The sequence below is a fragment of the Genypterus blacodes genome, unplaced genomic scaffold (assembly GCF_046128005.1).
Source record: "Genypterus blacodes isolate CSIRO-AG114 ecotype Tasmania unplaced genomic scaffold, CSIRO-AGI_Gbla_v1 ptg000232l_1, whole genome shotgun sequence".
NCBI classification, from domain to species: domain Eukaryota; kingdom Metazoa; phylum Chordata; class Actinopteri; order Ophidiiformes; family Ophidiidae; genus Genypterus; species Genypterus blacodes.
The window spans coordinates 348,646-372,758 of record NW_027467030.1 but is presented as its reverse complement, the minus strand read 5'-3'; the positions used below and the strand labels follow the sequence as shown (position 1 = coordinate 372,758).

The window sequence follows — 24,113 nt, the reverse complement described above, 5'->3', positions numbered from 1 at the left end:
CAAGCATTGTGAGCCATAAAGTCAGGAAGGAGGAAGCTCTGGAATTTGTTAGAAATTATAGGTGGGATTGGCCAGAGGTCCAATTGATGTCACCAGACTCTATTACTGTAAACTCAAAAGATTGCTCACTTTTCAAATAACCTGTTCAACTGTCAATAAAATGCTTTTCAGAAAACTCGAAATAGTTCAAATAATTGACAATGTGAGTTATAAATCATAAATTCTTATTGTAATCTCTATTTGTGGATATTTAGTGAGGGGATACACCGAAGTTGCCCCGAGTCTCGCCCTGCGCCCCCTGTCGGCACGTGTACAGTACTGCATGTGTAACTACCCACAGGCATGCAAAGCACAGCCAATCAGAGAGCGGATGAGAGGCTGTGGCCGTACCGGCTGGCAGATACTGGGACCGGCCCCGAGCTCCCGCTCCGCACCGCCCAGTGCGAGTGACAGCGACTGGGATCGCTCAAAACACGGCTCGACTTCACCGTCCCGGCTGCGTGAAGCAAGGTATAACTTTTGCGCAACTTTCCCTCTGACTTCCATCTACTTTTCTTAAGTTCTAAAGTGTTACACCCATTAAAGTTAAACCGAGTATTTGTTTAGCTGGTTTTGCGGCGTTTATAGGATATGCTGGCTGTCTGGAGGACTGTAGAGCTTGCTAGGATAAAAATGATGTTTCCGGTTTTGTCTTTCAAACTAAAACATGGTGACGTGAATATCCGTTGTAGCTGGTGTTGAAATATTAGCTTTAGGTTTAAATTGAAGAAACAATCTCTGCGTTTTCCGGTACTTAGTTAGCTGTTCCCAGCTAACCTGACTCCGAAAGCTGCCGGAGATGACAGGGGGTATTAAGTCGATGTTACCTGTGTCACTGTCGGACTTTACACCTGATCATTTTGACCCTTTCACTTTGTCGAAACAATTAAACTGCATTTATGTTTCACTTCTAATGAAGTATCAGAGTAACCTTGTCCAAATAGTTTCTATCCCGGTGGAGGGTGTGGAGTTGAAATGTGACGCATTACGTCACTCGTAGTTTCTCTTTTCTGGCTGTGGTCAGCGCTGCAAAATCAATCAAATCAACAAGTTTGCTGGGACAAAATCCGAGAATATTGTTTGTCGCCTAAAGGTTTACCTCACACACAACTAATTCTAAAGTAAATCTGACACGCGTATGAGGTTATTTCATCGTTTTTTATTTCGATTAACTCTAAAAGTAGTGGACATTCTATGCTTTATTTCACATACTGCTTACATTGTATTATACTTTATTATTTTTCCATACTTTGAGGCGTCATTTGTTGCTGATTGAACACACCTGAAATAAGTGAAACGTTTTGTAATAGAAACTGAATGTGATGCTGAGAGAGGGACTCTTTTTCTGCTGTGTCTGCATTCTTTGGTGTGCTAAACTGATTAGAGAGAGCATCAGACAGAAGTTTCAGTTGAACGATCTGTTGCATTTTTCCAACCTACACCAATGCACTGAAGGAAACTTCAAGTTGAAATGGTTGTTGAAGGCGTGTTTCTATTTTTGCCACAGTCCAGATCTATTGGGATTTTCGTTAAGACCTTGTAATGTGGGCTATATCACACTTTTCTGCAAAGTCCTACAGTTCAGTCCTGCACCTTAACCAATTGGCTACAAGATTGATTTAACAACATTGAGTGTTTGCCATCTGGGGAAGGAATGTAACTAGATTATATGAAAGAGGAACATTTGGAAGTCCCGTACTCTTTCTCTTAGTCCTTCAGTATGTGTAGTAGGCTGCTGTAACATTTTAAGGCTTTTCTGGAGCATATTAGCAGGTGGGGTTCTAGACTATATGCAACCTTTTTAGACAGATCAATGCAAGCAAAATGCTCAGTTTACGATGATTTACTTGATTTACAAATTTCTTCCCTGAAATTTTCTCATTGGTTTTTACAAGAAAGCTTTAGCCCAACTGAAAGACACTACTTGTTCTGGAAATCTGATCATGAGATGAAGACAAAAAAGCTTAGACTGTCAACCACTGACCCACAGGGGGAATTTGTGTTAAAGGTTTGAACGGTCTCACATCATCATCGGTCACTTTCAGGCTTGTTTTAAATTTTGTATCAACATTTTATTTGTCCCAAAATGTGCGGCTGTATTCAGATTCACTTCAGGTCTGAATACAGCTGAAGGCAGAACAGAAGAAATGTTTCAGCCCGATACTACTGACTGGGAAATGTGTTCAAATGGAAATAGATTGTATATGACACATCTATATGACTGCTATCTTTATTGGATTAGTATATGCGTGGTAACAGGTGATATTTGCTTCGGCTGATGAAGCATCTCTCTGAGTACATTTGTTGTTCTGGTTTTGTTAGATGGCTGACGCCGAGATGGTGAAGAAGATGCTGTGGACCATCCTCCAGGCCAACAAGGGTGGAGTGTCTCTGTCCCGTCTGCAGTCAGAGTACAAGGAGCTGACTGGGGAGCACATACCACATAAACAGATTGGACACAACCAGCTGGATGCACTACTCGCTAGCATGCCCTCTGTAGTCCACATGGAGCGCAACCGCTCTGGCGAAGTATGTGTGTGTGTCTGTGACGTAGAGCAACAGTCAAAGCGTGTTAGGAGTGATACATCATTCTAATATCACTGTCCAAGTTTGTCAGCAACTCACATTGCTCAAAGCACTAACATTGTTTACAATTGATCTAAATGCCAGGCTTATTATTTGGGTAACATCCACATTTGTCAACCATAGTTTGATAATTGTATATATGTTTAATCCAAATGAATAAGATGCCAAATGATTATCTTTTGGGGTCTGTAATTTGTTTAATGTCAAAGCAGCTATGTTAAAACTCCTTATTTATGCTTATATCTCTTTATGAACACATCATAAACACACAACAAAGCTTTCAATTGTTCTAGACACCTTCCCCAGGAGAGTCCATATGTTGGAAGAAGAAAGTGATACATGTTTATAAAGAGTTTTAAGAGTTATATATAAAGAGTTATAAGCATAAAATACAAGCCAAGAATACAGGCGAGATTTAAAATGTGGTGAGGTTCCCCTTGTAGTGAGGCACTTCATGATATCAGTGTGTCTACTTCACCCTCTCTCCAGATGGTGTATTTTGCCTCAGTAGCCAACAGGAGGGCTCATGTAGCCAAGGTGGTGGCTCGCCAGCGCAGCTCTAAGAAGATGGGTCAACCCCATCTTGTCAACACCCAGATGAGGGTCAAACCGGGTGCCCCACTCATCCTGAATGGTAAGATTTGGTTGGAACCGTGAGATGTTTGTCAAGCATGAAATAACCTTAACTGTTCGAAGGCACTCTGGAACATTTACTTACCTTGCGAAGCTTGGACTCAGACAAGAAGCTGCTGTTGTCATGAGGATGATTTAAATCCCAGGCAAATCAAATAATGTACATTTGTGGAGTAATTGGATGAAGCCATTACAGGTAAAAGCTAAGTAGTGTCATCCATCTAGTAGGGCTAACACCTGATTTTTTTTTCGCGATTAATTTACAAAAAACTTTTTTGATTAGTCGATTAATCTACAGATTATTTTTCCCAATTAGCCGATTAATCTACAGATTTTTATTAATATAACAAAGAAACAAATTCATTTTGTCTATTTCATTTTTCAATAAAGCCACAGAATTCTTTTTAAAAAATTCCAAACTTTTCCAGCCCCCTCTCTGGGCCTATGCTACAGTTCAGCTGTGTACAGTGAGTAAATCTGTATGGTCCAAAGTCTGTATCATATTATGATATTTCCATTTTTGTGATGCTGTCTGGTTGTGGGGATTTGCATTGTTTGACATGAAGACATACAGGTATACACACACAGAGACATGTCTTATTTCTCTATTTGCTCCATTTACAGTGCATTCACCTACTAGACAGTGATGCATGAAAAAAACTGAAAAAAAGAAGAGTGGTTATTGAGTATTCTCAGTGAGAGAGGAAGTGGGAGGAGGTAGGGCAGGAAGGAGAAAAAGAGAGGAGAATGAGGGGGGAGGCAGAGCGGCATGGAGAGGAAATCATGGTGAATCATGGTGAAATGAAAAAGAGAGTCTGCTGAGAGAGGAGGACTAATAAAGAAAGGGGCTCACAAGTGAAGGGAAGAAAAGAAGGGAGGCAGTAGAGGGGGTGGATGACAGGAAGGAGAGAGAGAGAGGTGCAGTGTTGAGATTTCAGGCTAATGCTGCCTTGTAGCAGCTAAGATTCAGCTGCAAGCAAAGAGCAGCTGATTCAATCAACCTCTCTCTCTCTCTCTCTCTCCTTCTCGCTCCGTCTCTCTCTCTCTCTCACGCTCGCTGGCTCGCTCTCTCATCCTCTCCTCTCCTCTTCTTCGCCACATGGGCTATTGATATTCAGGCAGAAACAGACCAGTAGCTGTGCCTCCATACTGGTGAGGTGACGCGACATCTGCTCTCAGTGTGCACGTTGGTGTGTGTACGTATATACAGTATGTATGTACATGAGTGTGTGGGCGTGTGTGCATCCATATATGCATTTAAGCTTGTGTTGACCCATACTGTGTGTATGTAGCTGCTGTCTGTCGGGTTTCTGACGTCTGAGTGTGTGTGTGTGCCTCTGTCTGGGTGCGTGTGTGTGTATGTATGTGTCTGCTGTAAGGATTTATTGATGAATGGACTGACCGGCATTGAGTTATGGACAGATTCGTGATTCATAAATCTTCTTGCTATATTCTATCACTGGTAAGATTTAATGAGAAACAGGGTGATCAATCAGGAGGAGAGTTCAAGTGCCAGATCTCCCTGAACAAAAGAGAGGAAAGGACAAGAGTGAGGAAAGAGACGAGATAAATGGAGCCCGGAGTGGATATGACTCAGAGTGATGTCACTTTTCAGAAGTGTAATCTCATGCTGACTGTGTGTGTGTGTGTGTGTGTGTGTGTGTGTGTGTGTGTGTGTGTGTGTGTGTGTGTGTGTGTGTGTGTGTGTGTGTGAATGATGCAATGAGTGTTTTGTTGGGTGTGTTATGCTCTTGACTATTGATATTTGTACATTCAGTGTGTTTATCATGGATGTGATTCTGTTGTTGTGTCATGTCATGTTGACTGTGTGTCACCTGAGGTGTGCAGCTGTTGCAGCAGTGGTGGTGCCCAACACAAAGTGATGTAAGAGTAGTCACTTCCAGGATGACAATCCCTCTGTTCACAGGAAGTGAGGGTTCACTGGAAGAGTTTGATGAATATAGAAATTAGAAAAATTGTACTTTGGCCCAAACTGCACTTATGGGAGATTTGAGACAGACGTGTTAAACATCAGCACCATCACATCACTGAGTGAGGGGAGGGATTATCTTGTAGAGGAATCATGTTCCATCCATCTAATAGAGTTCCAAGTCAATCAAGTTGTTCTGCTGGATTATGGTGGCCAAACACCTTATTTTGTCACAACACTAACTTGACACCGGTCTGTACTTCCATTAAGTCGTTTGTCTGGATGTCCTGAATCTGAAGGAACCAGGATGTATGATGAGATCTTGAGTGATACTTGAACATCCACTTACTCCAAAGGACTTTTCTTGGTGAATCTAATAGTATGTAATAATGTTATACTAAATACGTCATTTTTAACTGGACATGTATTGTGGGTGTGCCTGTTTATTAAAATGGATTCATAATTCCTAGTTGTCACTCACACTGCCATTTCTTAGCATCAAGTTTCGCAGGGTGAAGCTGTGTGTGTGTTATCCTATCCGTGTGTTATCCTATCATGTATCTTGTAAGGTATTCATGTTAAATGGCTCTTCCTCTCTCTTTATCTCACCACAGCCAAACCTCAGACCTTTTTGAGGCAGCCGAACCACCGTGGGCGAGGTGGAGGAAGAGGAGGAGGAGGAGGTGGCAGCCGGGTATTGGGACATGGAGACTTCAGACAAACAAAGGACATGAGCGATGGCCAATCAGAGAGCAGGCCTGGGACACAACCGAGCAAGTTATCCAATCAGAACACACCCACCAGGAACGTGAACCAACCTACAGAGAAGTGAGTGGAGAAGACACAGAGGGATTAGCTTTGAAATGGATTCACTCACTTCCTTAAATACTTAAACACCGCGCCTCTTCCTTTGTACATAAATGTCAGTGAAGTTCATGAAGGCTGTAGATACTTTTACATCTAAACATTTATCATTTGTCTCATTTTAATCCTTTCTGCATTGGCCATTAATTCACTATGTTTACATATGAGCAACAATTTCAATGTCTTTCTTCCTTTCTTTCTTTCTTTCTTTCTTTCTTTCTCTCTCTCTTTCTCTCTGTGCCCCCTCCCTTTTGTGTGGTCTGAGTTGAGTCAGTTGAACTGACAAACAGCTCCCAACAGTTGCTTGTTCAGCAGCACAGGACCTTTCTGGTTCATTCTGCTCGTCTTTCTTTGTGTCTGTTTTTATCTTTCACCTCTGTTTCCTTTTTTATCTCGCTTCTCTGCCATTCCTCACTTCATTCTTACATTTTCTCTGGGATTAATGGGATCCCGCACAATTCACCGGTTACTGGCCCAGATCTATTTCCCTTCCCGACACCAATGCCGGTCGGAACGACTTGAACAGCATCATCCAGACTGACATTGAACTTGATTCAGTGTTGTTAGAGCAGTGGTGTAGAAGCATTGTTACATATTAGTGCACAAGTTAGTTGAACTACTGTCAAAACAAGTGACATCAGTCCTCTGTGTCCCTGTGGGTGTCTTGTGTCCTGGTGGCCCTCCTCAGCACAATGGGGCAGCATGGCGTAAAGCCTGATGTGTTGGCAGGGGACTTGAACCCAGAGCTGGGGGATGAGACCCTTTTGTAATCCCCTTTCTATTGTCCGCTAGATTAACTCTTCTAAACCAACACAGAGTGACTCAGCACATCTCTCTGTATACCTCTACAGCTTCCAATGGACAGTGTGCTGGCAGGCAATTTGTGTGTGTGTGTGTGTGTGTGTGTGTGTGTGTGTGTGTCCTCAGTTCATCAGGTCAAATCAGTGCTAACAAATTGCCAACATTTGTCTCATTCCATATTTTTTGTAATCTAAAGAATTGCTGTATTTATACTGAAGTACAAAATGAAGGTCCTATTCAGACGCTGTGAGTTCAGCTTTAATTGCACATGTCAGCGGTTATCATTTCCTGAAAGTGCCTGTCTGCAGGAAGAGGTCATCTGATATTATCTTACCATCTGTCTCCTATAACAACAGGCACAGATACAGTAGGTACAGTTAGCTGATGTACAGTATATTACATCATTTGTACTAACCCAGACACAGGAGGGACAGGAGGGACAGGAGGGACAGGAGGGACATTAGACAAAGCAGTGCCATTGATTTGATTGATCTGAAGAGATGGGATCAGGAGGATTGGAGGGAGATAACAGGAGGGAACAGTGGAGACAGAGTGTCATTAATAGATGATTGATAGGGTGATGAATGTTTCTGATAAGTTAGATGAGTTCTTTCCAAGCATTCTCAGTTTTTAATTGTCTGACTCTGAGGATTGAATACCTAATCTGCAGCCACATAGCAGGGCTGAGGCTATCAACTTGATTAAAGGTTTGTGGGACAGGTGTGTGTGTGTGTGTGTGTGAGAGAGGCCAAATAGAGCTCCGACAGGGTGTTGAGACTTTGTAATACCACTGGAGACCTTTTTGGAGGTTTAACGTTACACTTTGCCTCATGCAGTACAGACGCACACCTAGCCAAGCTTTTATCAGATCTAAATGTATTACATGTTCAACTAAAAGAAGCTCTGTAGTTAGTTTGCCTCCACTGCACTGAGAATGCCACAAGTTTCCAAGACAACGAGGTTAGGGGGAAAAGAAAAAGTTGTTTCCAAGTTGGGATTGTGCCAGCTTTTCCTTGTGATGGATGATGAAGCCCTGCTCCTCATTCTGTTCTCTTCTGCCCAGGCCAGAGAAAAGGATGACTCTCCCGTCTCGCTTTCACAAAGAGGTGCACGCTCACCTTTCTAGAAACTCCCAACTAACCAGCCGTAAGTAGGACAGTCTACATTTTTCTCTGACAATAAATACATTTCGTGTAGCCTTTTGTCAACAGGAAGGCGTATAGTTCATCCTGGTTGGTAGGAGGTTCCTGTGCAGTGGGAAAAAGGCTTTGCGTTTCTTTTTTCACCTGTGAATTTTGTTTCAATTGCTAGCACCCGCCAGTGTGTATGAAAGCTCAGGGAGAGGAAGGCCCTACAGTCCGCAGCAGGTCCAGGGTCGCATCAAAGAGATCCTGGGGAAGTATAGTAACGGGTTCTGGGTGTCCAAGCTGCCTCAAATCTACAGAGAGCTGTACAAGCAGGACCTGCCCACTGAAGCCATCAAAGATCTGGAGACATGGACACACATATGCACTGTATGTATCCCTTATGTTGTCATCCACTGCTTGTGTATGATTGAGGAGGACACTGAGTCAAACGTCTGTATGAGCTATGAAAGGTTTTTCTATGGAGTCCCTCTCATTTGTTTTTACAGGTAGAAAAGACCTGCAGCAGCAATTCATCAGAGCTTCTTCTTTACCCTTCCAAGGAAAAAAGAGCCTCATCCTCCTCTCCTTTGCACGTCCTTAACTCAAACTCCACCGCTGCCAACAGCCCCACAGACAAACCCTCACACACCCCTGACCAACAGAGACCCCCAGCCAACCATCTGATTCGCACCAGTTCTCACCCTTCACCTTCCTCTCAGTCTCCCACCTCCTCCTCCTCCTCCTCCTCCCCTAGTCCTCCCTCCTCCCCTGCAGCTATCAGCCCCGATCTGAAACAGAAAATGGAAGAACTGCTAGTGAAGTACTCCAATGGCTTGTGGGCCCACGCGTTGCCCAAGCTCTTCCAGGACACCTACAAGGTCAGTCACATTTCATGCACTTTCATCAACATACACCTTTTGTTATTAGTGAGTCAACTGCACTTAATAGAGTTGTCATTGTTTGTAGATGAAGATGTTATGATCCACTGTTTGGCTGACACTCTTATGTGAAAAAGTATCTTACAAGTTGAAGCTCAGCAGTTGTGTTTATATGTGTGTTCATTGGTGTTGTGTTCAGACCAAACTGCCGGGACAAGTCCTGGAGAACCTTCAGCTCCTCTCTGACATCTGCACCATCGACTACCCAATGCCCGACAACCCTAAGAGGGCCATCCTGTACAGAAGGAGCAGCTCTGGAGTCGCAGGAAAAGAAGACGAAAACTGCAATAGGAGGGGTTCCTCAGCCAGCGAGGAGGAGTTGAGGCTGAGGCAAGAGTTGGAAAGGAGGCTCAATACCCAGGCAGTGCCTTCTCTGCAAATCCCCAAAGAGGAGTACCCCTCTGTGCTAGTTGTGGAGGCCACCAATACCAATGGAGTTGTACTCAGGTAGGAGAGAAGAACATGTTAAGTTCAGTTCTAAGTTAGTGTGTCTGTTAGTATGATAACCCATCTGTCACTTTGGTCTCTCTCCTCTCAGGTACATTGGTGAAGGTTACTCCACCGCACAGGAGTCCATGGAGGACAACATGAGGGAATTTTATGGCTTTGACAAAAACAATCCAGTTCCTCTGTCGTCTCCGTCCTCTGGGCAGCTTGCGGCTGTCCGGGCTGAGGAGGAGGAGGAGATCCTGAGGGCACGAGTGTGTGAGGTCATGGCAGACAAGGTCAAGGTGAGGAACACAAAACAGGAAATCAACAATTGAAACACGTGTTGCTTTTTCCTTTTTATACCAATACGATCAGAGGTCGATTGTATTGCTTGTTATAATTTAAGTCACAACAATGCCAGTGCATCCTTTTCTTATCAGTTGTCATGAGGTTTGAGGAAATGTTCATATTTTCTATATCCTAATCATTTGTGTAGGTGTACTATGTGGATCATGGCTTCTCAGAGGTGATCAGCAGGACCAAAGTGTTTGAGTTGCACGAGAGGTTTTTCAAACTGCCCTTCCAGGCAACCAAGTGCAAACTGGCAGGTGAGTGTGAAGGGAATCCACTCGTGTTTATCAGGAGAGTCGCCTGTCCGTCCTCTAACTCCATGTTTGTGTGTGTCTTTGTGTTTTTGCAGGCCTGGAGCGATTCTGTCAAGAACCTGTAGTGCTGAAGACATTTGAGGCGATGGCAAGTGGAAGAATCCTATTGGCCGAGATCCTAGAGAGAGGTCAGACCCCGCTGGTTGTCCTGTACGACACGTCGCAGGATGATGATGTCAACATAAATGCTGCATGCATGAAAGCCGTGCAAGACAAGACACTAGCAAGTCCCTTAAAGGTGTGTGTGTGTGTGTGTGTGTGTGTGTGTGTGTGTGTGTGTGTGTGTGTGTGTGTGTGTGTGTGTGTGTGTGTGTGTGTGCGCGCTGCACATTAACCTCCTCCTGGTTTGGTTTGCCACAGGTCAACAGCGTTTACATGAACGTGACTGTCAGCAGCGTGTGCTCAGATGGGACCCTCTACTGCCAGCTCCCCTCCAAAGGCCTCGCCAAGCTCAATGACATACTGGAGAACATAGAGTCCTACTTCCACTCACAGGTTATCATCATGACTTCATCAAGTTAATCAATACCATGTAACGGTTACCTTGCATTCACCAGCAACTAATCCATCAAATCAAATTTAGTTTAAAACCACACCAGACACTTCATTTCAGTGTAATGTCTTCTAGCATGTATGGTTAGAATCCATCTTCTCTTCTAACAGAGTTGCAGACAGATTGAGATTAGAATGATAATCTGGAATTAGGAGCCACTTAATCTGTTAGCAGGACGGTGGCACGGATGCTTTTTATAGGTGAGACGCTCTCTTATGGCTCCGTCTCATCTTACTGCAGGATGAGGTCACAGAGGTGAGTCTGATGCTGTGTTTGAGCAAGACTGAACCATTTTTACTAAAAAGAATCATACCTACCTAATTTCTGTAAAAATTTAAATTAGATACATTTTACAAATCATCAACAACACAGAGAACCACAGATCTTAAATCCTAATCTCTATCATCGATCTATCTATCTATCATAACAATACACACTCATACATTTTATTGAAATGAGAAAGAAATAGGCAAACATCCACAGTAACATATTCACATCAAAGGGAAGTACAGTCAAGTGTAACAGTCACACGCTAATGAAACACACCTCTGCTTCAGGTGACCTCAGAGTTCCTGGTGTCTAGACCCTTCTGTGGGAAAGGATGCCTGGCTCGCTACAAGGGCAAATGGTCCCGTGTTGAGGTAAGACGCATTTCCCACCTTCATACACAGATGATGTAATTAAATCAAACATCTTTTTGACAGAGGGAGTGTTTCATCTTTTCTTCCCTGCTGTGGCCCTCTTGGTTCCTCTCAAACCTTGAAATGAATTGATCTCTCTCTATGTGTTTATGCTTGTAGATCGCCAACCTGCACGGCAGCAGAGTGCTGGACATCCTGTTTGTTGACTTGGGTGTCCATGCTTCAGTGGAGGTGTTTGAGCTGAGAGAGATCCCACCGCCGTTCCTCTGTGATCTCATGTCCATCCCACCACAGGTCAGCATCTCTGTGTGTGGGAGACAAAAGTGAGAGACTGTAAAGAGAGAGAACTATAAAGGAGTCGGATTTCATATTTGCAGACAATGAAAATACTATGAAATACTCTGAAACATACTCTGAAACATGTCCATGTGTGACAATGACCAGCAGCCCTCTGTGTTCAGGCCATGAAGTGCTGTCTAGCTGATCTGACTGTCAGCATCGGTTCCTGGACTCCGGATGCTGTCCAGTGGCTTCGAGAGCGAGTCCTCAACTCCACTGACTGCAGCATGAAGGCAAGTGGCCTCCCTCTGAAACCAGATTAACCCCTTATGCTCTCACATTAGGGTCCATGGGACAAAATGTGTTTCATGGAGGTTCATGGCTGATGTGTTTGTGTGGGGGTCTATCTGAAGAATCCCCCTGTGGTGGCGTCTTCTTCATCTCCTACCCTCCCTCTCTGTTTATCTCTTTGTTTCCCTCCACACCCACCTTGTCTTTCCCATGAAGGTTGCCAAGCTGGACACCACTAAGCACTGTATTCACGTCCATCTCTTCACCGACAAGAACTTCCTCGACCCGGCCCGCAGCCTCAATCATCAGATGATCCAGTCTGAACTCTTCAAGCAGCGACCCGATGTTTTCCTGACGAGTCACAGGTTTCTCTCCACATTCATCTTCATTATGCACCATATTCATGCATGAATACTTTTATAAACGAGTACTGAATGAATCCATTGAAACTAATTGTATTACATTTGAATGAATCCAATCTCACAGTCCCACCAAGATCTCCACACCCACCTTTCCCGCCAAGACATTCAGCAACAGTGACGCCACTAATGGAAGCCCAGCACCGCCCTCTATGCCACCCAAGCCTCTTCTGAGGAGGGCGCTGTCAGGCAAAGGCAGAGGAGCGAGCACGACCGCCACCGGCCCACCAGAGATCCCATCCTCATCCCGCTCATCCTCTCTCCAGCTGCCCCCACTCCTGGAGCTGCCCCCCGCAGGTACAGAGGCAGGCTAGGGCTAAACATTCAGCTGGAATGTCAGATTAATATTATATCACAGCACGGTGTCCTTCTTCATAGGAAACAACATGGATGTGTATGTGTCGGTGGCGTGCCATCCAGGCCACTTTGTGCTGCAGCCATGGAGAGATATGTACAAGCTGGTGGTGTTGATGGGAGAGATGATTCTCTACTACAATAAGACTGAGGAGAGGCCGCTCAGCATAGAGAAGAACCAGATATATGCAGCCAAAGTAGAGAACAAGTGAGTGCATTGTCTCTTTATTTTATTACTTTATGTCCGTTGGGAGTTTTGAATATTCAAATGATGGGGAAGGGATGATGCATGTTCAGTCAGGCTCTGCTCTCCTCCTCCTCCTCCTCTCTTCAGCTGGCATCGTGTGTTAGTGAAGGGAGTTCTGACAAATGGGTCAGTGTCTGTCTACGAGCTGGACTACGGTAAACATGAGCTGGTCAGCTGCGCCCGGATCAGACCTCTGATCAAAGAGTTCAGACAGCTGCCGTTCCAGGGAATCACTGCTCAGCTCGCCGGTGAGTAGAATGGAGACGTGTACGGGCTCCAGCTGTGGCTCCAGCTGTGGCTCCAGCTGTGGCTCCAGTTGCTGATTCATTTCATGTCCAGACTCTACCTAAATAGCTGATTTGTAAAGTAAAATCCAAACAAATGCTTTTCCACAGAATAAAGACAAAGATATGAAATATGAAGAATGCTTAATAAGACTTTGAACTTAAAGTGCCGTATATACTAACATATATCATCTCAATTCATAGCATATTCCTCAAAGCTTGGCAGTGCAGCATTACACATCACATTTTAAATGTCATTCCTCTCTTTCCCCGCAGGATTGAAGCCCAGACAGTGGTCAGAGGAAGCATCCATGGTTTTCAGGAACCATGTGGAGAAGAAACCTCTGGTGGCCCAGCTGGAGGCCGTGCAGGAAGCAACTCAACCCTGGGACAGGAAGTTGACGGTCTTCCTGGTCGACACTTCACAGGAGGAGAGAGACATCTGGGTGCATGACATCATGTCTGAGTTTGCTGATGAGGTGACCATTGAATTGTAGACAAAAGAAGTCTCGCTCTTCAATCAGTCGTCTCATTTCTGTTAGCTGTGGAAAGAAAACACAAAGGAAGCTTCATGCAGTCTATCTGAGGGGCGGTAGAGTGAATGCTTTAGCTGTGCTCAAAGGCTTTTGGAACCCCAAACTTGCCACAACCAAACACCCAAGCTGTTGAATCTATCCATCACAAAGCTGTGGGGATTATGAATGTTCCACACTTTAACCATTTGGTTTGTGCTTTCATCCAAATCAGCCTCTAACAGTACCGGGAGTGCATCCGTGTTTAATGTCGTGCTGGGAAAACCTAAAGACCCTCGACCCTCAACCCTACCAATGTGAGCACCACAGGCGGTGCAAGGAGGCTCTCGCTATGCAGGCGTTTGTTTACAAGATTGTAGGCTAATGTGGCTCTGAAGGTCATAAAGTTTACAAAGGTGAGTGCAGAGAAGAGCAACCATGAGTCAGCAGGTCACATCAGCTGAAGGGAGATCAGTGAGCAATTTGAGAATGATCAATCAGAAACACTTCCCGTCTCTCTAAATCCTTGGTGACCTGACTTTGGGCTGTCAAACGTTTTGGGTCAGACTTTTTGATTCGATCTCTTAAACCAAGTGCAACATTTGCCCTCTTTACAAGTCAGGGGAAATGTCTTAAAGTTAATAAAAAAGCCCAGTTTCTGAATCCTTCTCTTCTGTCCCTCACGCCTGTAACTTCATGCTGTTAGGGGCTTGAGTCTCTTATTTATTATTCAGTTTCTTGTCTGACAATGAGATTTTTACTTCTGCAGATTCCATACGCTGCATGTTGCAGATCTTGCTGAGTTGTGTGTGACGTAATAATAATAATTTTAATAATAATAATAATGATTAAGTTACCAGTTGTATTAAGACTTCAGTGGATAAGTTGAGATTGTGCCTGTGGTCGGCCCTAACTCTGCTCACTTAAAGCATGATGTCTGCACAACGCTTTTGGATGTGCAAACACTTCTCCAATTCTTAAAACAGCTTAAGTGACGAAGCTCCCAGCTGAATTGTGCTTAACAAGATAACAGGGTGACATGAGTTTAATTTATACTTAATATCTTCTCTTGATGATGATGGTGATGATGATGATTACTTTTAACATTTCCATTTTGTTTAACAATAACCTTTGGCTAATAAAATAACTTTTTTTTGGAATAAAGTCTATGCGAGGTTTAAATGTGGCTTGTTTCGTTTTTTGTACCTGTTGAAACTTAAAAGATGCATTTTTGATTGATTTCTTTATTAAAATAGCAAAACATTTCACCTTATGTACATTGTCTATCACAGTTATAGTAAAGTAGAGTTATCAGCTGTCTCAGTAGTCATAGCGACCATGAGCACCATATGTTCATGTCCTCTGGATAGATACAGCATCGCTCACACTCCTCAAACACATTCACACACATAATATACTGTAGAATATTATCTCTACAAACCAAATGGTTGATATTCTGTATGCACTGCTGGTCAGAACTGCATTTGCTATCTGTAGAATGATTCAATGTGCAATGTTCAGTCCATGTTGTCCTTCTATGGAATGGAGAGCATCATCACAAATTCTTAAGAGGAGAGAAAACACAAATACTGAGTTTATCTGACTGAAGATCAAAGGTTCAGTTTTATTAATCAACCTGTAACATCACATCAAACCACATGGAAAACCAAACACACAAATGTCGCTGTCTCTTCTGCTTCTCACCCTCAAAGTCGATGTTTCCGTCTGCATTAACATCCAGCTCCTTTATGATCTCCTCCAGTTCTCCTTTCTTCAGTTTCTCCCCCAGCATGGTCTTGATTGCTTCCTTCAGCTCATCCTGGTTGATCTTTCCATCTCCATCCGTGTCAAACTTGGAGAAACATTTGATGAAATATTGATGAAAGTGGGATGACAACAGGATGAAGCTGGAAAAGATCCTTTCAGTTCTTTAATTCACTGAAGCATACTCATACTAATGTTCTTTCCTCTTCTATTTATGAATGATCAGTTGACCGACCTGTACAAAGGCTGATTGGAGCTCTTTGAGTCCCACCATGTGAGCCGTTTCCCCCATCATTCTTGGTCCCATCATCTCAGTAAAGTCCTCCAAATCCATTAAACCCCCCACTGTGGAAAGGAGAGAGACCAAGGGACGGGAGTTGAACAAAGCAACAAAAACAAATAGTACATATTACATATTTTCAATAGCCACTGTAGGTTTCAATTATATATTTTTCTCACTCCTCATCTTGATCTGTTGCACTATCTCCAGCAGCTCCATCTCTGTGGGCATGTAGCCCATGGTCCTCATGCATTCAGCCACGTCCTTGTAGTTCAGATAGCCGTCCTGGTCGTAGTCGAACTCCTTGAAGACCTCTGCCAGCTCTGTAACAAAGGTCAGCAGGTTAAAGACATTATCCCTGGAGTGGAATTTGAAGGTGAAATGGCTGAGGTACATGCAAGGAACAAAGAGGTTTCACTGCTTCACTCCTCATGGGATTACTGATGATGTCACAATGAATACATTAATAACTGTAATGATGATACTCACCGTCCAGCTCAGCCTGAGCCAATTCCCTCTCCTGCAGGAAAATATTTATCATCGTATTAAAAGGGCTGGAAAAATGAAATACAGCCCTGTGATTGAAAATCTATAACATTAAAACATCTGAGAGTCTTATTGTTATGATAGCTGTAATGCTTATATGGTTAAACATTTAGAAGTATTTACAATCCTATATATCCAGCATACATGATAAACATTGCTCAGGTGAGATGTGTGTGCGTTAGAATCATAAACGCCAACGCCAACGCCTGCAGCTCAGGGTCTAACATGAAGTTAGGCCACTGGTCAGGTTATGAACTTATAGTTTCTTCTTTAACCTTTTAATGAAAGTTAAAATCAATTTCCAAACAGCCAATTCAACAAAAACAAATTGAATGACATTTAAGAATAATATTTGATGTTGTAAGACACTGTTTACCTTCAGCAACATTGATCTTATCATCTGATGATACAAAATCAATGGGTGACATTTATAAATCGAATTACACAGGAAATAGTCACACTATTCTCTGTAAGGTAAACATTATAGATGTTGGCTCAATCTACTGTTTTGAGAGAGCATTTCCTGTGGGTAAACCTAATGGATTGTGGCATTAAGCCTTAAGTAATGAGCTATGAATACTGGAGAGCCAGCAGGCTTAGTGAGAGCAGCTCTGCAAAGATCAGGACCAAGAATTCCTCAGCACTTCTGACTTCTGCCTTCTCTCTGTTCTGGTCAGGTGTGTGTGTGTCACTGTACTGAGAGCGGTGACACACACACAGGTCTCCATTCAGGAGATCTGGGCTGATATCTCTTTATCAAGCACATTTTCGGTGTCAGTAAATTGCAGTTTGAACCACCGAACAAGATTTAGATGTAAACAAAACACAGAACATTGGAGGAATCATAACCGAAAACTCAACTCAGCTTTATTTATAGAGCTACTCACCGCACCGAACACACTGTTGAGCACAGAGTTGTAGACTTTATTCATACTTTCAGCGTCTTTCTTGGACTTCTTGGCTCTTTTCTTGGGTGCTTCAGAGACGGAACCTGAGGGGGATTCTTTACCCGGCTCAGATCTGAGTGAGGAAATATCCAAATTTAAAACCATATATACAACAAGTCAACAGATTTGAAGTTATCCAGAGAGAAGTAGCATCTACTACAACTTTAAAGTGATTTCAGAAGCTGCTGAGACAGACTAGAACAGATTAACATCATCATGTAGGACACAAGCTTCAAACGCCTGCACCTCCAAAAGTTCTATTGAGCATCATGATATACATTCATGTTATATACAACATAGATTATCTATACAAGTGAATGAAATCTTACCCATCTACTGAAACTGATTCAGCAGAAGTTGTAGAGGGAGATCGCTCTCCTGCCTTGGACATGCTGTGCACGCACACACACACACACACACACACAGACACACACAGAAGAACAATTTGCATGTGTTAGTAAAATAAACTAAGCTGATTTAGAACTTAATTTAAAGGTAATGACACCACTATCTCTCTTCTATATGCTAACAGTCATCATGCAGCTTGCTTACCTGAAGGCCGGCTGCTCAAAGGTGAGAAAAGACAGAGAAGTTGAGCTGCACGTTCCTCACTGTCCTCCCTTTAACGTGACTGTGTGTGTGTGTGTGTGTGTGTGTGTGTGTGTGTGTGTGTGTGTATTATCCTGTTGGCTCTCCCTCCCTGTTTTCCCTTCATTCTTGACCTCCTCCATCAGAGAGGCTTAGCCGGTGATTACCTGGCTGAACGTGCAGTCGACCATTAGAAAGCAAAACGTGTATTAGCTGTGTGACTGACTTGACCTCAGAGGTCACTTGCCTGCTTTCAACCCCAGTTTGTGTGTGTGTTGTGTGTGTTGGGATCATTTCCCAGTTGTAGTATCAAATGGTGTTCTGGCTGAGGTCTCTCTTTTATACACGACATCATATTGTGTCATTTTTTTCAGTAATTCTCTGAGGTGTATGATGAAATGCTCTGTGGTTTATTTCTTACATATAGAAATCTTAATGTCTATCCTTTCTTCTTTTACTATGATCTCATTTTCTGTTATTACACTACAGTGGGACTACAAGCCTCACGTCTCCTCCATCCTAATTCTCCATCTTCTTTGTGATATTTTTGACAATAAGTTAATACGAAGCTTCAAGCAGAAATTGGCCTATAATCTCTCTCTCTCTCTCTCTCTCTCTCTCTCTCTCTCTCTCTCTCTCTCTCTCTCTCTCTCTAGATTAAACTCCTGTACTTTAGTTTGCTTATTTTTCTGTAGTCATTAGCTTACTTATTTCTGGATGTGTTTACAGTTGTTGCATATTAGTTCTTCTTCTTCTTCTTTTCCTTTCGGCTTCTCCCTTCAGGGGTCGCCACAGCAAGTCATCCGTCTCCATCCACCCCTCTCCTCTGCATCCTCTTCTCTTACACCAACTAGCCTCATATCCTCCTTCACTACATCCATATATCTCCTCCTTGCTCTTCCTCTAGGCCTCCTGCCTGACAGTTCTCACCTTAGCATCCTTCTCCGGGTGAATATTAGTTCGATTTCAATAGAATAGAAGTCATGTTGTTCCACAGTTTGTCCTCTTGGTGGCGCCACTGAACCCAACCAGACACAATGACTGAGCGGATTCAGCGGCTCTGCATGTTGGATCATTATGTGTTGAACTCAGTTAACACTTTCTCTCTCAATGCAAGAAGGTAAATGATGATGATGATGATGATGATGATGATGATGATGATGATGATGATTTAATTTCCGAATAAACTTTAAGTGTCTTTGGTGGCACTTGAAATATTTGTGTTTTTGCGGAGAAAAAGCACACAAACCCGCCGCTGAGTCCAGAAACTTTATTGATACAAAGGAAATCTACAAGTTCCTGTCACCATTTGTCAGAGTTCAACCTTCAAAACTACACAATCCTAATGTAAAAGTAGGATTTTCATAATACTTGTGTAATATATAACTGTTTGTAGTGTCAGTCTCAGTGAGGTGTGTGTGTGTGTGTGTGTGTGTGTGTGTGTGTGTGTGATCACAGTTGTACTTTCAGAGGCACAACAAGGTAACACACTTTCAAACAATCGAGTAGCTCTGGACATTATCTGTGGAGATCTCTTGCTCTCCTGATTAAGTCTTCAGTCATAATTCTTCATAGTGTTACTTGTCTACCCGGATGTTCAACTGGCTGCTGCTTTATTCATTTCCCTCTACCTACAACCTGTGTTTGATCGGACGCCATACATGTCCCGTGTACGTCTCACACCCAGACCTTGGCCTTCCCGCCGCCGTCGGCTCCGCCCCGGCTCCCGCAGCAGCCCGTACCCACGCCGCGGTGACGGGAGGCCGGTAGATTCTTGTACACTGCCCGGCTGTATGGAATGAAGCAGAGCCCCAGCTGGAGGTGGCGAGCCAGGCGGCAGTAGGCGGCCAGAGCCAGGACCAGCAAAGGGGTCACCAAGAGGAAGCCCACCACCAGCAGAGCCACGCAGCCGCCGTCAGTCAGCAGGTCTGAGCAGTAGGGCGTGGTCCCATGTGGGCGCACCTGGCGAGGGCAGAGGAGAGGAGATGTAAATGTGAGTTAGTGAGTTCTGTTATTACTGCCTTCTCTTTCACCACTTCCCCCCTTGAGACCCATTGTTACCACCCTCTAGTTTCAGTTCTGGTGATTGACATGTGCCTGACTGCCATGGCAATCTGAGAGATTTCTTGATGGACAGGTTCAGTCCTCTAATGTGTTTGTATTCATAATATAAATTCTATTTTGCTTTGTGCTTCGATTCTCAAAGTGAAGAGGCAGATGTTCCACAGACTCGTTGAAACGGTTGTGAGAGCTGCATGAGAGGAGAGATAAAGGCACCAGATGATGTGGACTGTAAGGAATGTGTGTGTGTGAGGTGAGGACAGACACCAGTTGGTAGTTTGAGCTATGCAGACACACACTGAAGTGCTCGTCCACTGAAGGCCGTCCTGGACAGAACAAACAACAACAACAACATAAAAGCAGCTGTGAAGCTTGAATAGATGAAGTCATGGATGCAGAATGTGTCAAAGCGTGTGCAAGTGTTTCTGAGCAGAATCAAAGGGGAGTGGGAGAGGAGGAACACTGTCTCAGGCAGGATTTGAGTGTGGGAGTGGAATGGAGAGATGTAGGGGCCGGAGCGTCTTTATCTCCCTGTGAGCTCTCAAGCACACGGAGTGAAAGTGCAGGAAGCGCCAGGCGTGTTTAGTATCATGGAAGGGTTTTAGACAAGTGTGTGTGTGTGTGTGTGTGTGTGTGTGTGTTTCAAAGTGCATTTTCTCATCTCAGAAATGGACTCTGCACAACACAAGAAAACCTTTTGCTCCAGGTTTGTTTCTCCACTTTTCTTCTCACCCTGTTTCTCCTCTGGGTCCCCCCCCCCCTCCCTCCCTCCCTCTTCTCCCTCTTCCCCCCCTGTCCCATCTTAATCCCCCTGTAAGCTGCGGTCACATGAGGTCTAATTGGTGGAGAACAGAGGGAATCCTGGTCTCTCTAGTCATTAAGATGGTTGAAGGTCTATGTTGTCAACCTGTATTTAAACTCTCTGAAACGTGACCTCTGACCCCTGGAGTCCAGGGTGAGGCTTTAGTACTTTGTTTACTTTTTTTGTTTGTTTTTGTCCTCATTTTTCAGATTTCATCCTTGTTTATGTTCCCAAGCATTCTTAATTCCCCACCTACAACTTTAAGGTTATCGGCAGTGACGTCAGACTCCCTGACCCCGTGACCCCGTGACCCCGTGACCCTCCACCCCACCCTCACTCATCTCCTCAACATCTGAAGGAACCTCAGATTGAAGCGATTATAAAGCTTTTCATCAGCCAAACCTCAGTCTGAGACCCAAGTAGACCCACTTTAAACATGTGGATCAAAGTTCTGAGTTGAGGACTTGCAGTTGTAGCCGTGTTCTTGTTCTTGTTCTCCTTCTCTCCCTGCTTACCGTGGAGTGGCAGAGGAACCCAAACACCACCATGACAATAGCCGGCGTCAGAATGGCTCCAAACACCACACCGGCAAGGCAGGCGTTGATTGTAGCGATCAGCAGGTTCTGAGCCGTCACCAGCACCGAGCAGGCCCAGCAGTCCAGAGACCCCCGCAGCTCCAGGGGCGCCTCGCTGCCCCCGCTCTCGGCCGCAGAGTAGGGAGGGGGTACGACCACACGTGAAGGCGTCTCTCCTCCTCCGCCCGCGGCAGTGGTGGAGGCCATAGAGTTGGTGTGGTGGAGGTGCTGGAGGTGATGATGATGATGGTGGTGATGAGGGGGCAGCTCCTCAGACAGGTCCAGGGGCTGGTGGTGGGCCCCCTTCTCTAGAGTACCAGACATACTCATAGTGAACTATGGGCAGAGAAACACATGAATGGTGAAAAGTTAAATGGAACCTTTAGAAGAATTCCTCTGAGAACGTTGGAGGTCATTTTCCAACCCAATCCACTTCCACTCCTGGGGTTTGTACACCTGGGTTCACTGAGGGGTCAGAGGTCTTATCTACCAGGAAGTCCTGTGAGAGGATGATTATCAGAGAGCTGATTGGAAAGAAGGAAAGGGGCCATAATTATATAATGAGTACATGAAGTGTTTATGTGTTTATCAGAGACATGAAGGGTAGAGGGCATCAAAGTGTGTGTGGCATGTGTGCTGCCTGTGTGTGTTTATGTGCTGATTGTGATAAGAACAAAGGATCAGGACCGCTTTGTCAAATGGTTTCAGCTTTAATACTTTTTCAGTTTTGCATTTAAAGCCAATGTAGTGAATGATTACATTTCTGCAACATTGAATAAAACTTCATAAGCATAAATATGTTTTGTGTTCTAAATGTACACATCACTCATTAGACCCTATTAAGACTATTAAGTTCACTACTTGAACTTAATAGTTTGAGTTTATGTTATGAGTTCAAAGAGAAATCCATTATCTTAATCGCTCATACATAATAATGTCTTATTACATTTTAGATTTAGATTTTCTGTGTTACTTGAAGGTTTAAGGTGTTGACCCAAACTCCTTTAGCTTGCATTGGATAAACTTTAGTGTTAGTGTTTCTGTGCTGCACAGCTGTCAGGCGCAGGATATCCTCACAGAGGTCAGGGGACAGCGCTGTCCCACAGCCAGCTCGGCTGCCAAAACAGCTCTGACAATGGAAACATCCCATAGTGAGGACGACACTATCAGACAGGCTGTGTTTCCTGTCAGATGAAGACAATGGCTGCTTACACACCTGCAACCTTCACTGTACACGTGTAGATAAGGGACACGAGGCTCCACAGAGCCAGAGGTGCAGGGGACAGAGGAGCTTTAATACTCAAGTAGTTATGGCACTAGAGAGCAGAGATCCCAGCTGTAAACATGAACCTGAGCTCCTGTTCCCTCCAGATTAACCTGCTCACACATGACTCAAAGCCTTGATACCAGTCCAATAAAAAAAGAAAGCACAACTTTCTGAGAAATACTTGAAACTGAAAAAAAACCTCAACCTCAAAATTGACCTCATGATTATTAATTCCAAATGTAATAGAGTGTACACTCTACTTTTAAATCCCAATGTAGTAAAAACAAATGAAACGGCCTGGACAGAATTATTGGGACCCCTCACATAACATTTGTCCTGAATGACAAATGACTATTTCATTCTCCCCAGGCCATTTTCATTTGTTTTTCCATTTCAAATAATGTCAGTTATATGAAATAAGGACTACAGACTGCTGTGTCGTCTTACCTAAACGTTTAGCCTCATCTGAATGTGAATTAGTATCTTTGCTGGTTCTGTTGTGCGTTGAGCTGCGTTTGGCTCCTACATGGTGACACCAAATCCTGTATTGATTGAAACTCTTGCCGTTGCACACATCAGTGCTCCCTGCTGTGCCCTCATGCTCACATGCTGCAGGGAGACTTCCCATTGGTCTGTTCTATTATTCTATTGTCTGGGACCAGGCAGATGCATTCATCTCTGCTGTGTTTCTCAGACCTCTTAGATTCTCTTAACCATAACCATTAACAGCAGATAAGGCCTATTAAAGTGCACGCAAAGGTGTTCTTGTTGGAATCCAGGTATCATTTTGTAGAACGTGTGTTCTGCTGCTGTGTTAGTACTCACATTTTGCTCTGGGGCCCAGTTGACCTCTTGCTGTTCCCCCTCCAGATTGTTGCAGCTTCTTCTCACTTCTGCAGAAAGAGAAAACCACTTGAGTCTTCAGTGTAGAGTTGAACAAAGTCCTCTTGATGTTCTTCTTTATCCCCTCAAGTCGCAGCTGCTTTCTCTGAAACAGGATTAGTTTCCCCCTCCTTTCCTTGTGCAGAGTTGTGCTGAGCGTGTTTTTGGGGGGTTCCTTTCTGAAAGCCTTATCTATGTAAAGCTGGTATGTTGGCTTCCTGCAGCTCTGCTGTCCTGCTGCTTCCTCTCTCCACTATCCAGGCTTGTCAATCTAAGTGTCTCTGATTTGTCCACAAGGCACAGCAAATTCTGGTTCTGTGCTGTGGTACAAAGATGCTCTGTCCTCCACTGCTGAAACAACTGAAATCATAGGGCTGTGGTCTTTGTCTTAAGAGCAAACCTCTGCCTGCCTGTCTGTCTGCCTGTCTGTCCCTCCCCCCCACTACCATCCCCTTGCACTCCCTCCATCCATCCCTCTTCTCTCCTCCCACTGGGCTTAGCTGTGTTGAGCGTTATCAGCCCCCTGCCTTTCTCCAACAGCTCCTCTCAGCACATGCATTCCACCTTCCATACCCAGGACATGCACGGCCCCCCGTCACAGTGGGGGCTGGGTGTTAGGGGGTCAGAGTGAGGCGGCTCGCCTGATAAGTTGAGGTTCAGGAGAGCAGAGGATGAGGGGGAAGGGCTGCCAGGATAGACTTGGTGTGTTTGTACAAAGAGTTGTGGGGAGGTGGGAACACTCAGTCTGATGCAGTCAGACACGATCAGCAGCTAAAGCTCAGCTGAAACAGGCCTCGGATCAATTATGA

At 44.2% G+C, this 24,113-nt stretch overlaps 3 protein-coding genes across 3 annotated transcripts; 1 reads left to right on the top strand and 2 right to left on the bottom strand.

Annotated features, from left to right (window-relative positions):
• The first annotated feature begins 414 nt into the window (after nucleotides 1-414).
• tdrd7b (tudor domain containing 7 b) lies at nucleotides 415-13,613 on the top strand. The gene is made up of 20 exons (XM_076170764.1): nucleotides 415-510; nucleotides 2,362-2,568; nucleotides 3,115-3,259; nucleotides 5,803-6,016; nucleotides 7,917-7,999; nucleotides 8,165-8,367; nucleotides 8,487-8,858; nucleotides 9,058-9,365; nucleotides 9,457-9,649; nucleotides 9,844-9,955; nucleotides 10,048-10,250; nucleotides 10,373-10,507; nucleotides 11,123-11,206; nucleotides 11,366-11,500; nucleotides 11,668-11,778; nucleotides 11,993-12,141; nucleotides 12,263-12,492; nucleotides 12,574-12,757; nucleotides 12,884-13,044; nucleotides 13,357-13,613. The coding sequence occupies exons 2-20, from the start codon at nucleotides 2,362-2,364 to the stop codon at nucleotides 13,575-13,577; spliced, it is 3,450 nt and encodes a 1,149-aa protein (XP_076026879.1). The 5' UTR covers nucleotides 415-510; the 3' UTR covers nucleotides 13,578-13,613.
• Nucleotides 13,614-15,127: 1,514 nt separating this feature from the next.
• LOC143016444 (calcium-binding protein 2-like) lies at nucleotides 15,128-17,520 on the bottom strand. The gene is made up of 7 exons (XM_076170792.1): nucleotides 17,459-17,520; nucleotides 17,070-17,202; nucleotides 16,126-16,156; nucleotides 15,816-15,959; nucleotides 15,592-15,701; nucleotides 15,297-15,444; nucleotides 15,128-15,156 (listed from the first exon to the last, which is right to left on the bottom strand). The coding sequence occupies exons 1-7, from the start codon at nucleotides 17,518-17,520 to the stop codon at nucleotides 15,128-15,130; spliced, it is 657 nt and encodes a 218-aa protein (XP_076026907.1).
• Nucleotides 17,521-18,972: 1,452 nt separating this feature from the next.
• On the bottom strand, nucleotides 18,973-23,727 carry tmem88b (transmembrane protein 88 b). Its single transcript, XM_076170828.1, has 3 exons — nucleotides 23,248-23,727; nucleotides 21,096-21,491; nucleotides 18,973-19,679 (listed from the first exon to the last, which is right to left on the bottom strand). Exons 2-3 carry the CDS (start codon nucleotides 21,483-21,485, stop codon nucleotides 19,395-19,397), a joined length of 675 nt encoding a protein of 224 aa, XP_076026943.1. The 5' UTR covers nucleotides 21,486-21,491; nucleotides 23,248-23,727; the 3' UTR covers nucleotides 18,973-19,394.
• Between the last annotated feature and the right edge of the window lie 386 nt (nucleotides 23,728-24,113).

Bases quoted from the DNA above. Each gene is read 5' to 3' on its own strand.
- tdrd7b (XM_076170764.1), top strand. From the start codon at position 2,362: ATGGCTGACGCCGAGATGGTGAAGAAGATGCTGTGGACCATCCTCCAG. The intron at 2,569-3,114 runs GTATGTGTGTGT...CCCTCTCTCCAG, and splicing joins AGCGCAACCGCTCTGGCGAA to ATGGTGTATTTTGCCTCAGT. The intron at 8,000-8,164 runs GTAAGTAGGACA...TTCAATTGCTAG, and splicing joins AAACTCCCAACTAACCAGCC to CACCCGCCAGTGTGTATGAA.
- LOC143016444 (XM_076170792.1), bottom strand. From the start codon at position 17,520: ATGTCCAAGGCAGGAGAGCGATCTCCCTCTACAACTTCTGCTGAATCA. The intron at 16,157-17,069 runs GTGAGTAGCTCT...ATTTTCCTGCAG, and splicing joins TCAACAGTGTGTTCGGTGCG to GAGAGGGAATTGGCTCAGGC. The intron at 15,702-15,815 runs GTGAGAAAAATA...TCCTTTCCACAG, and splicing joins GCAACAGATCAAGATGAGGA to TGGGGGGTTTAATGGATTTG.
- tmem88b (XM_076170828.1), bottom strand. From the start codon at position 21,485: ATGAGTATGTCTGGTACTCTAGAGAAGGGGGCCCACCACCAGCCCCTG. The intron at 19,680-21,095 runs GTAAGCAGGGAG...TGCCCTCGCCAG, and splicing joins GGTTCCTCTGCCACTCCACG to GTGCGCCCACATGGGACCAC.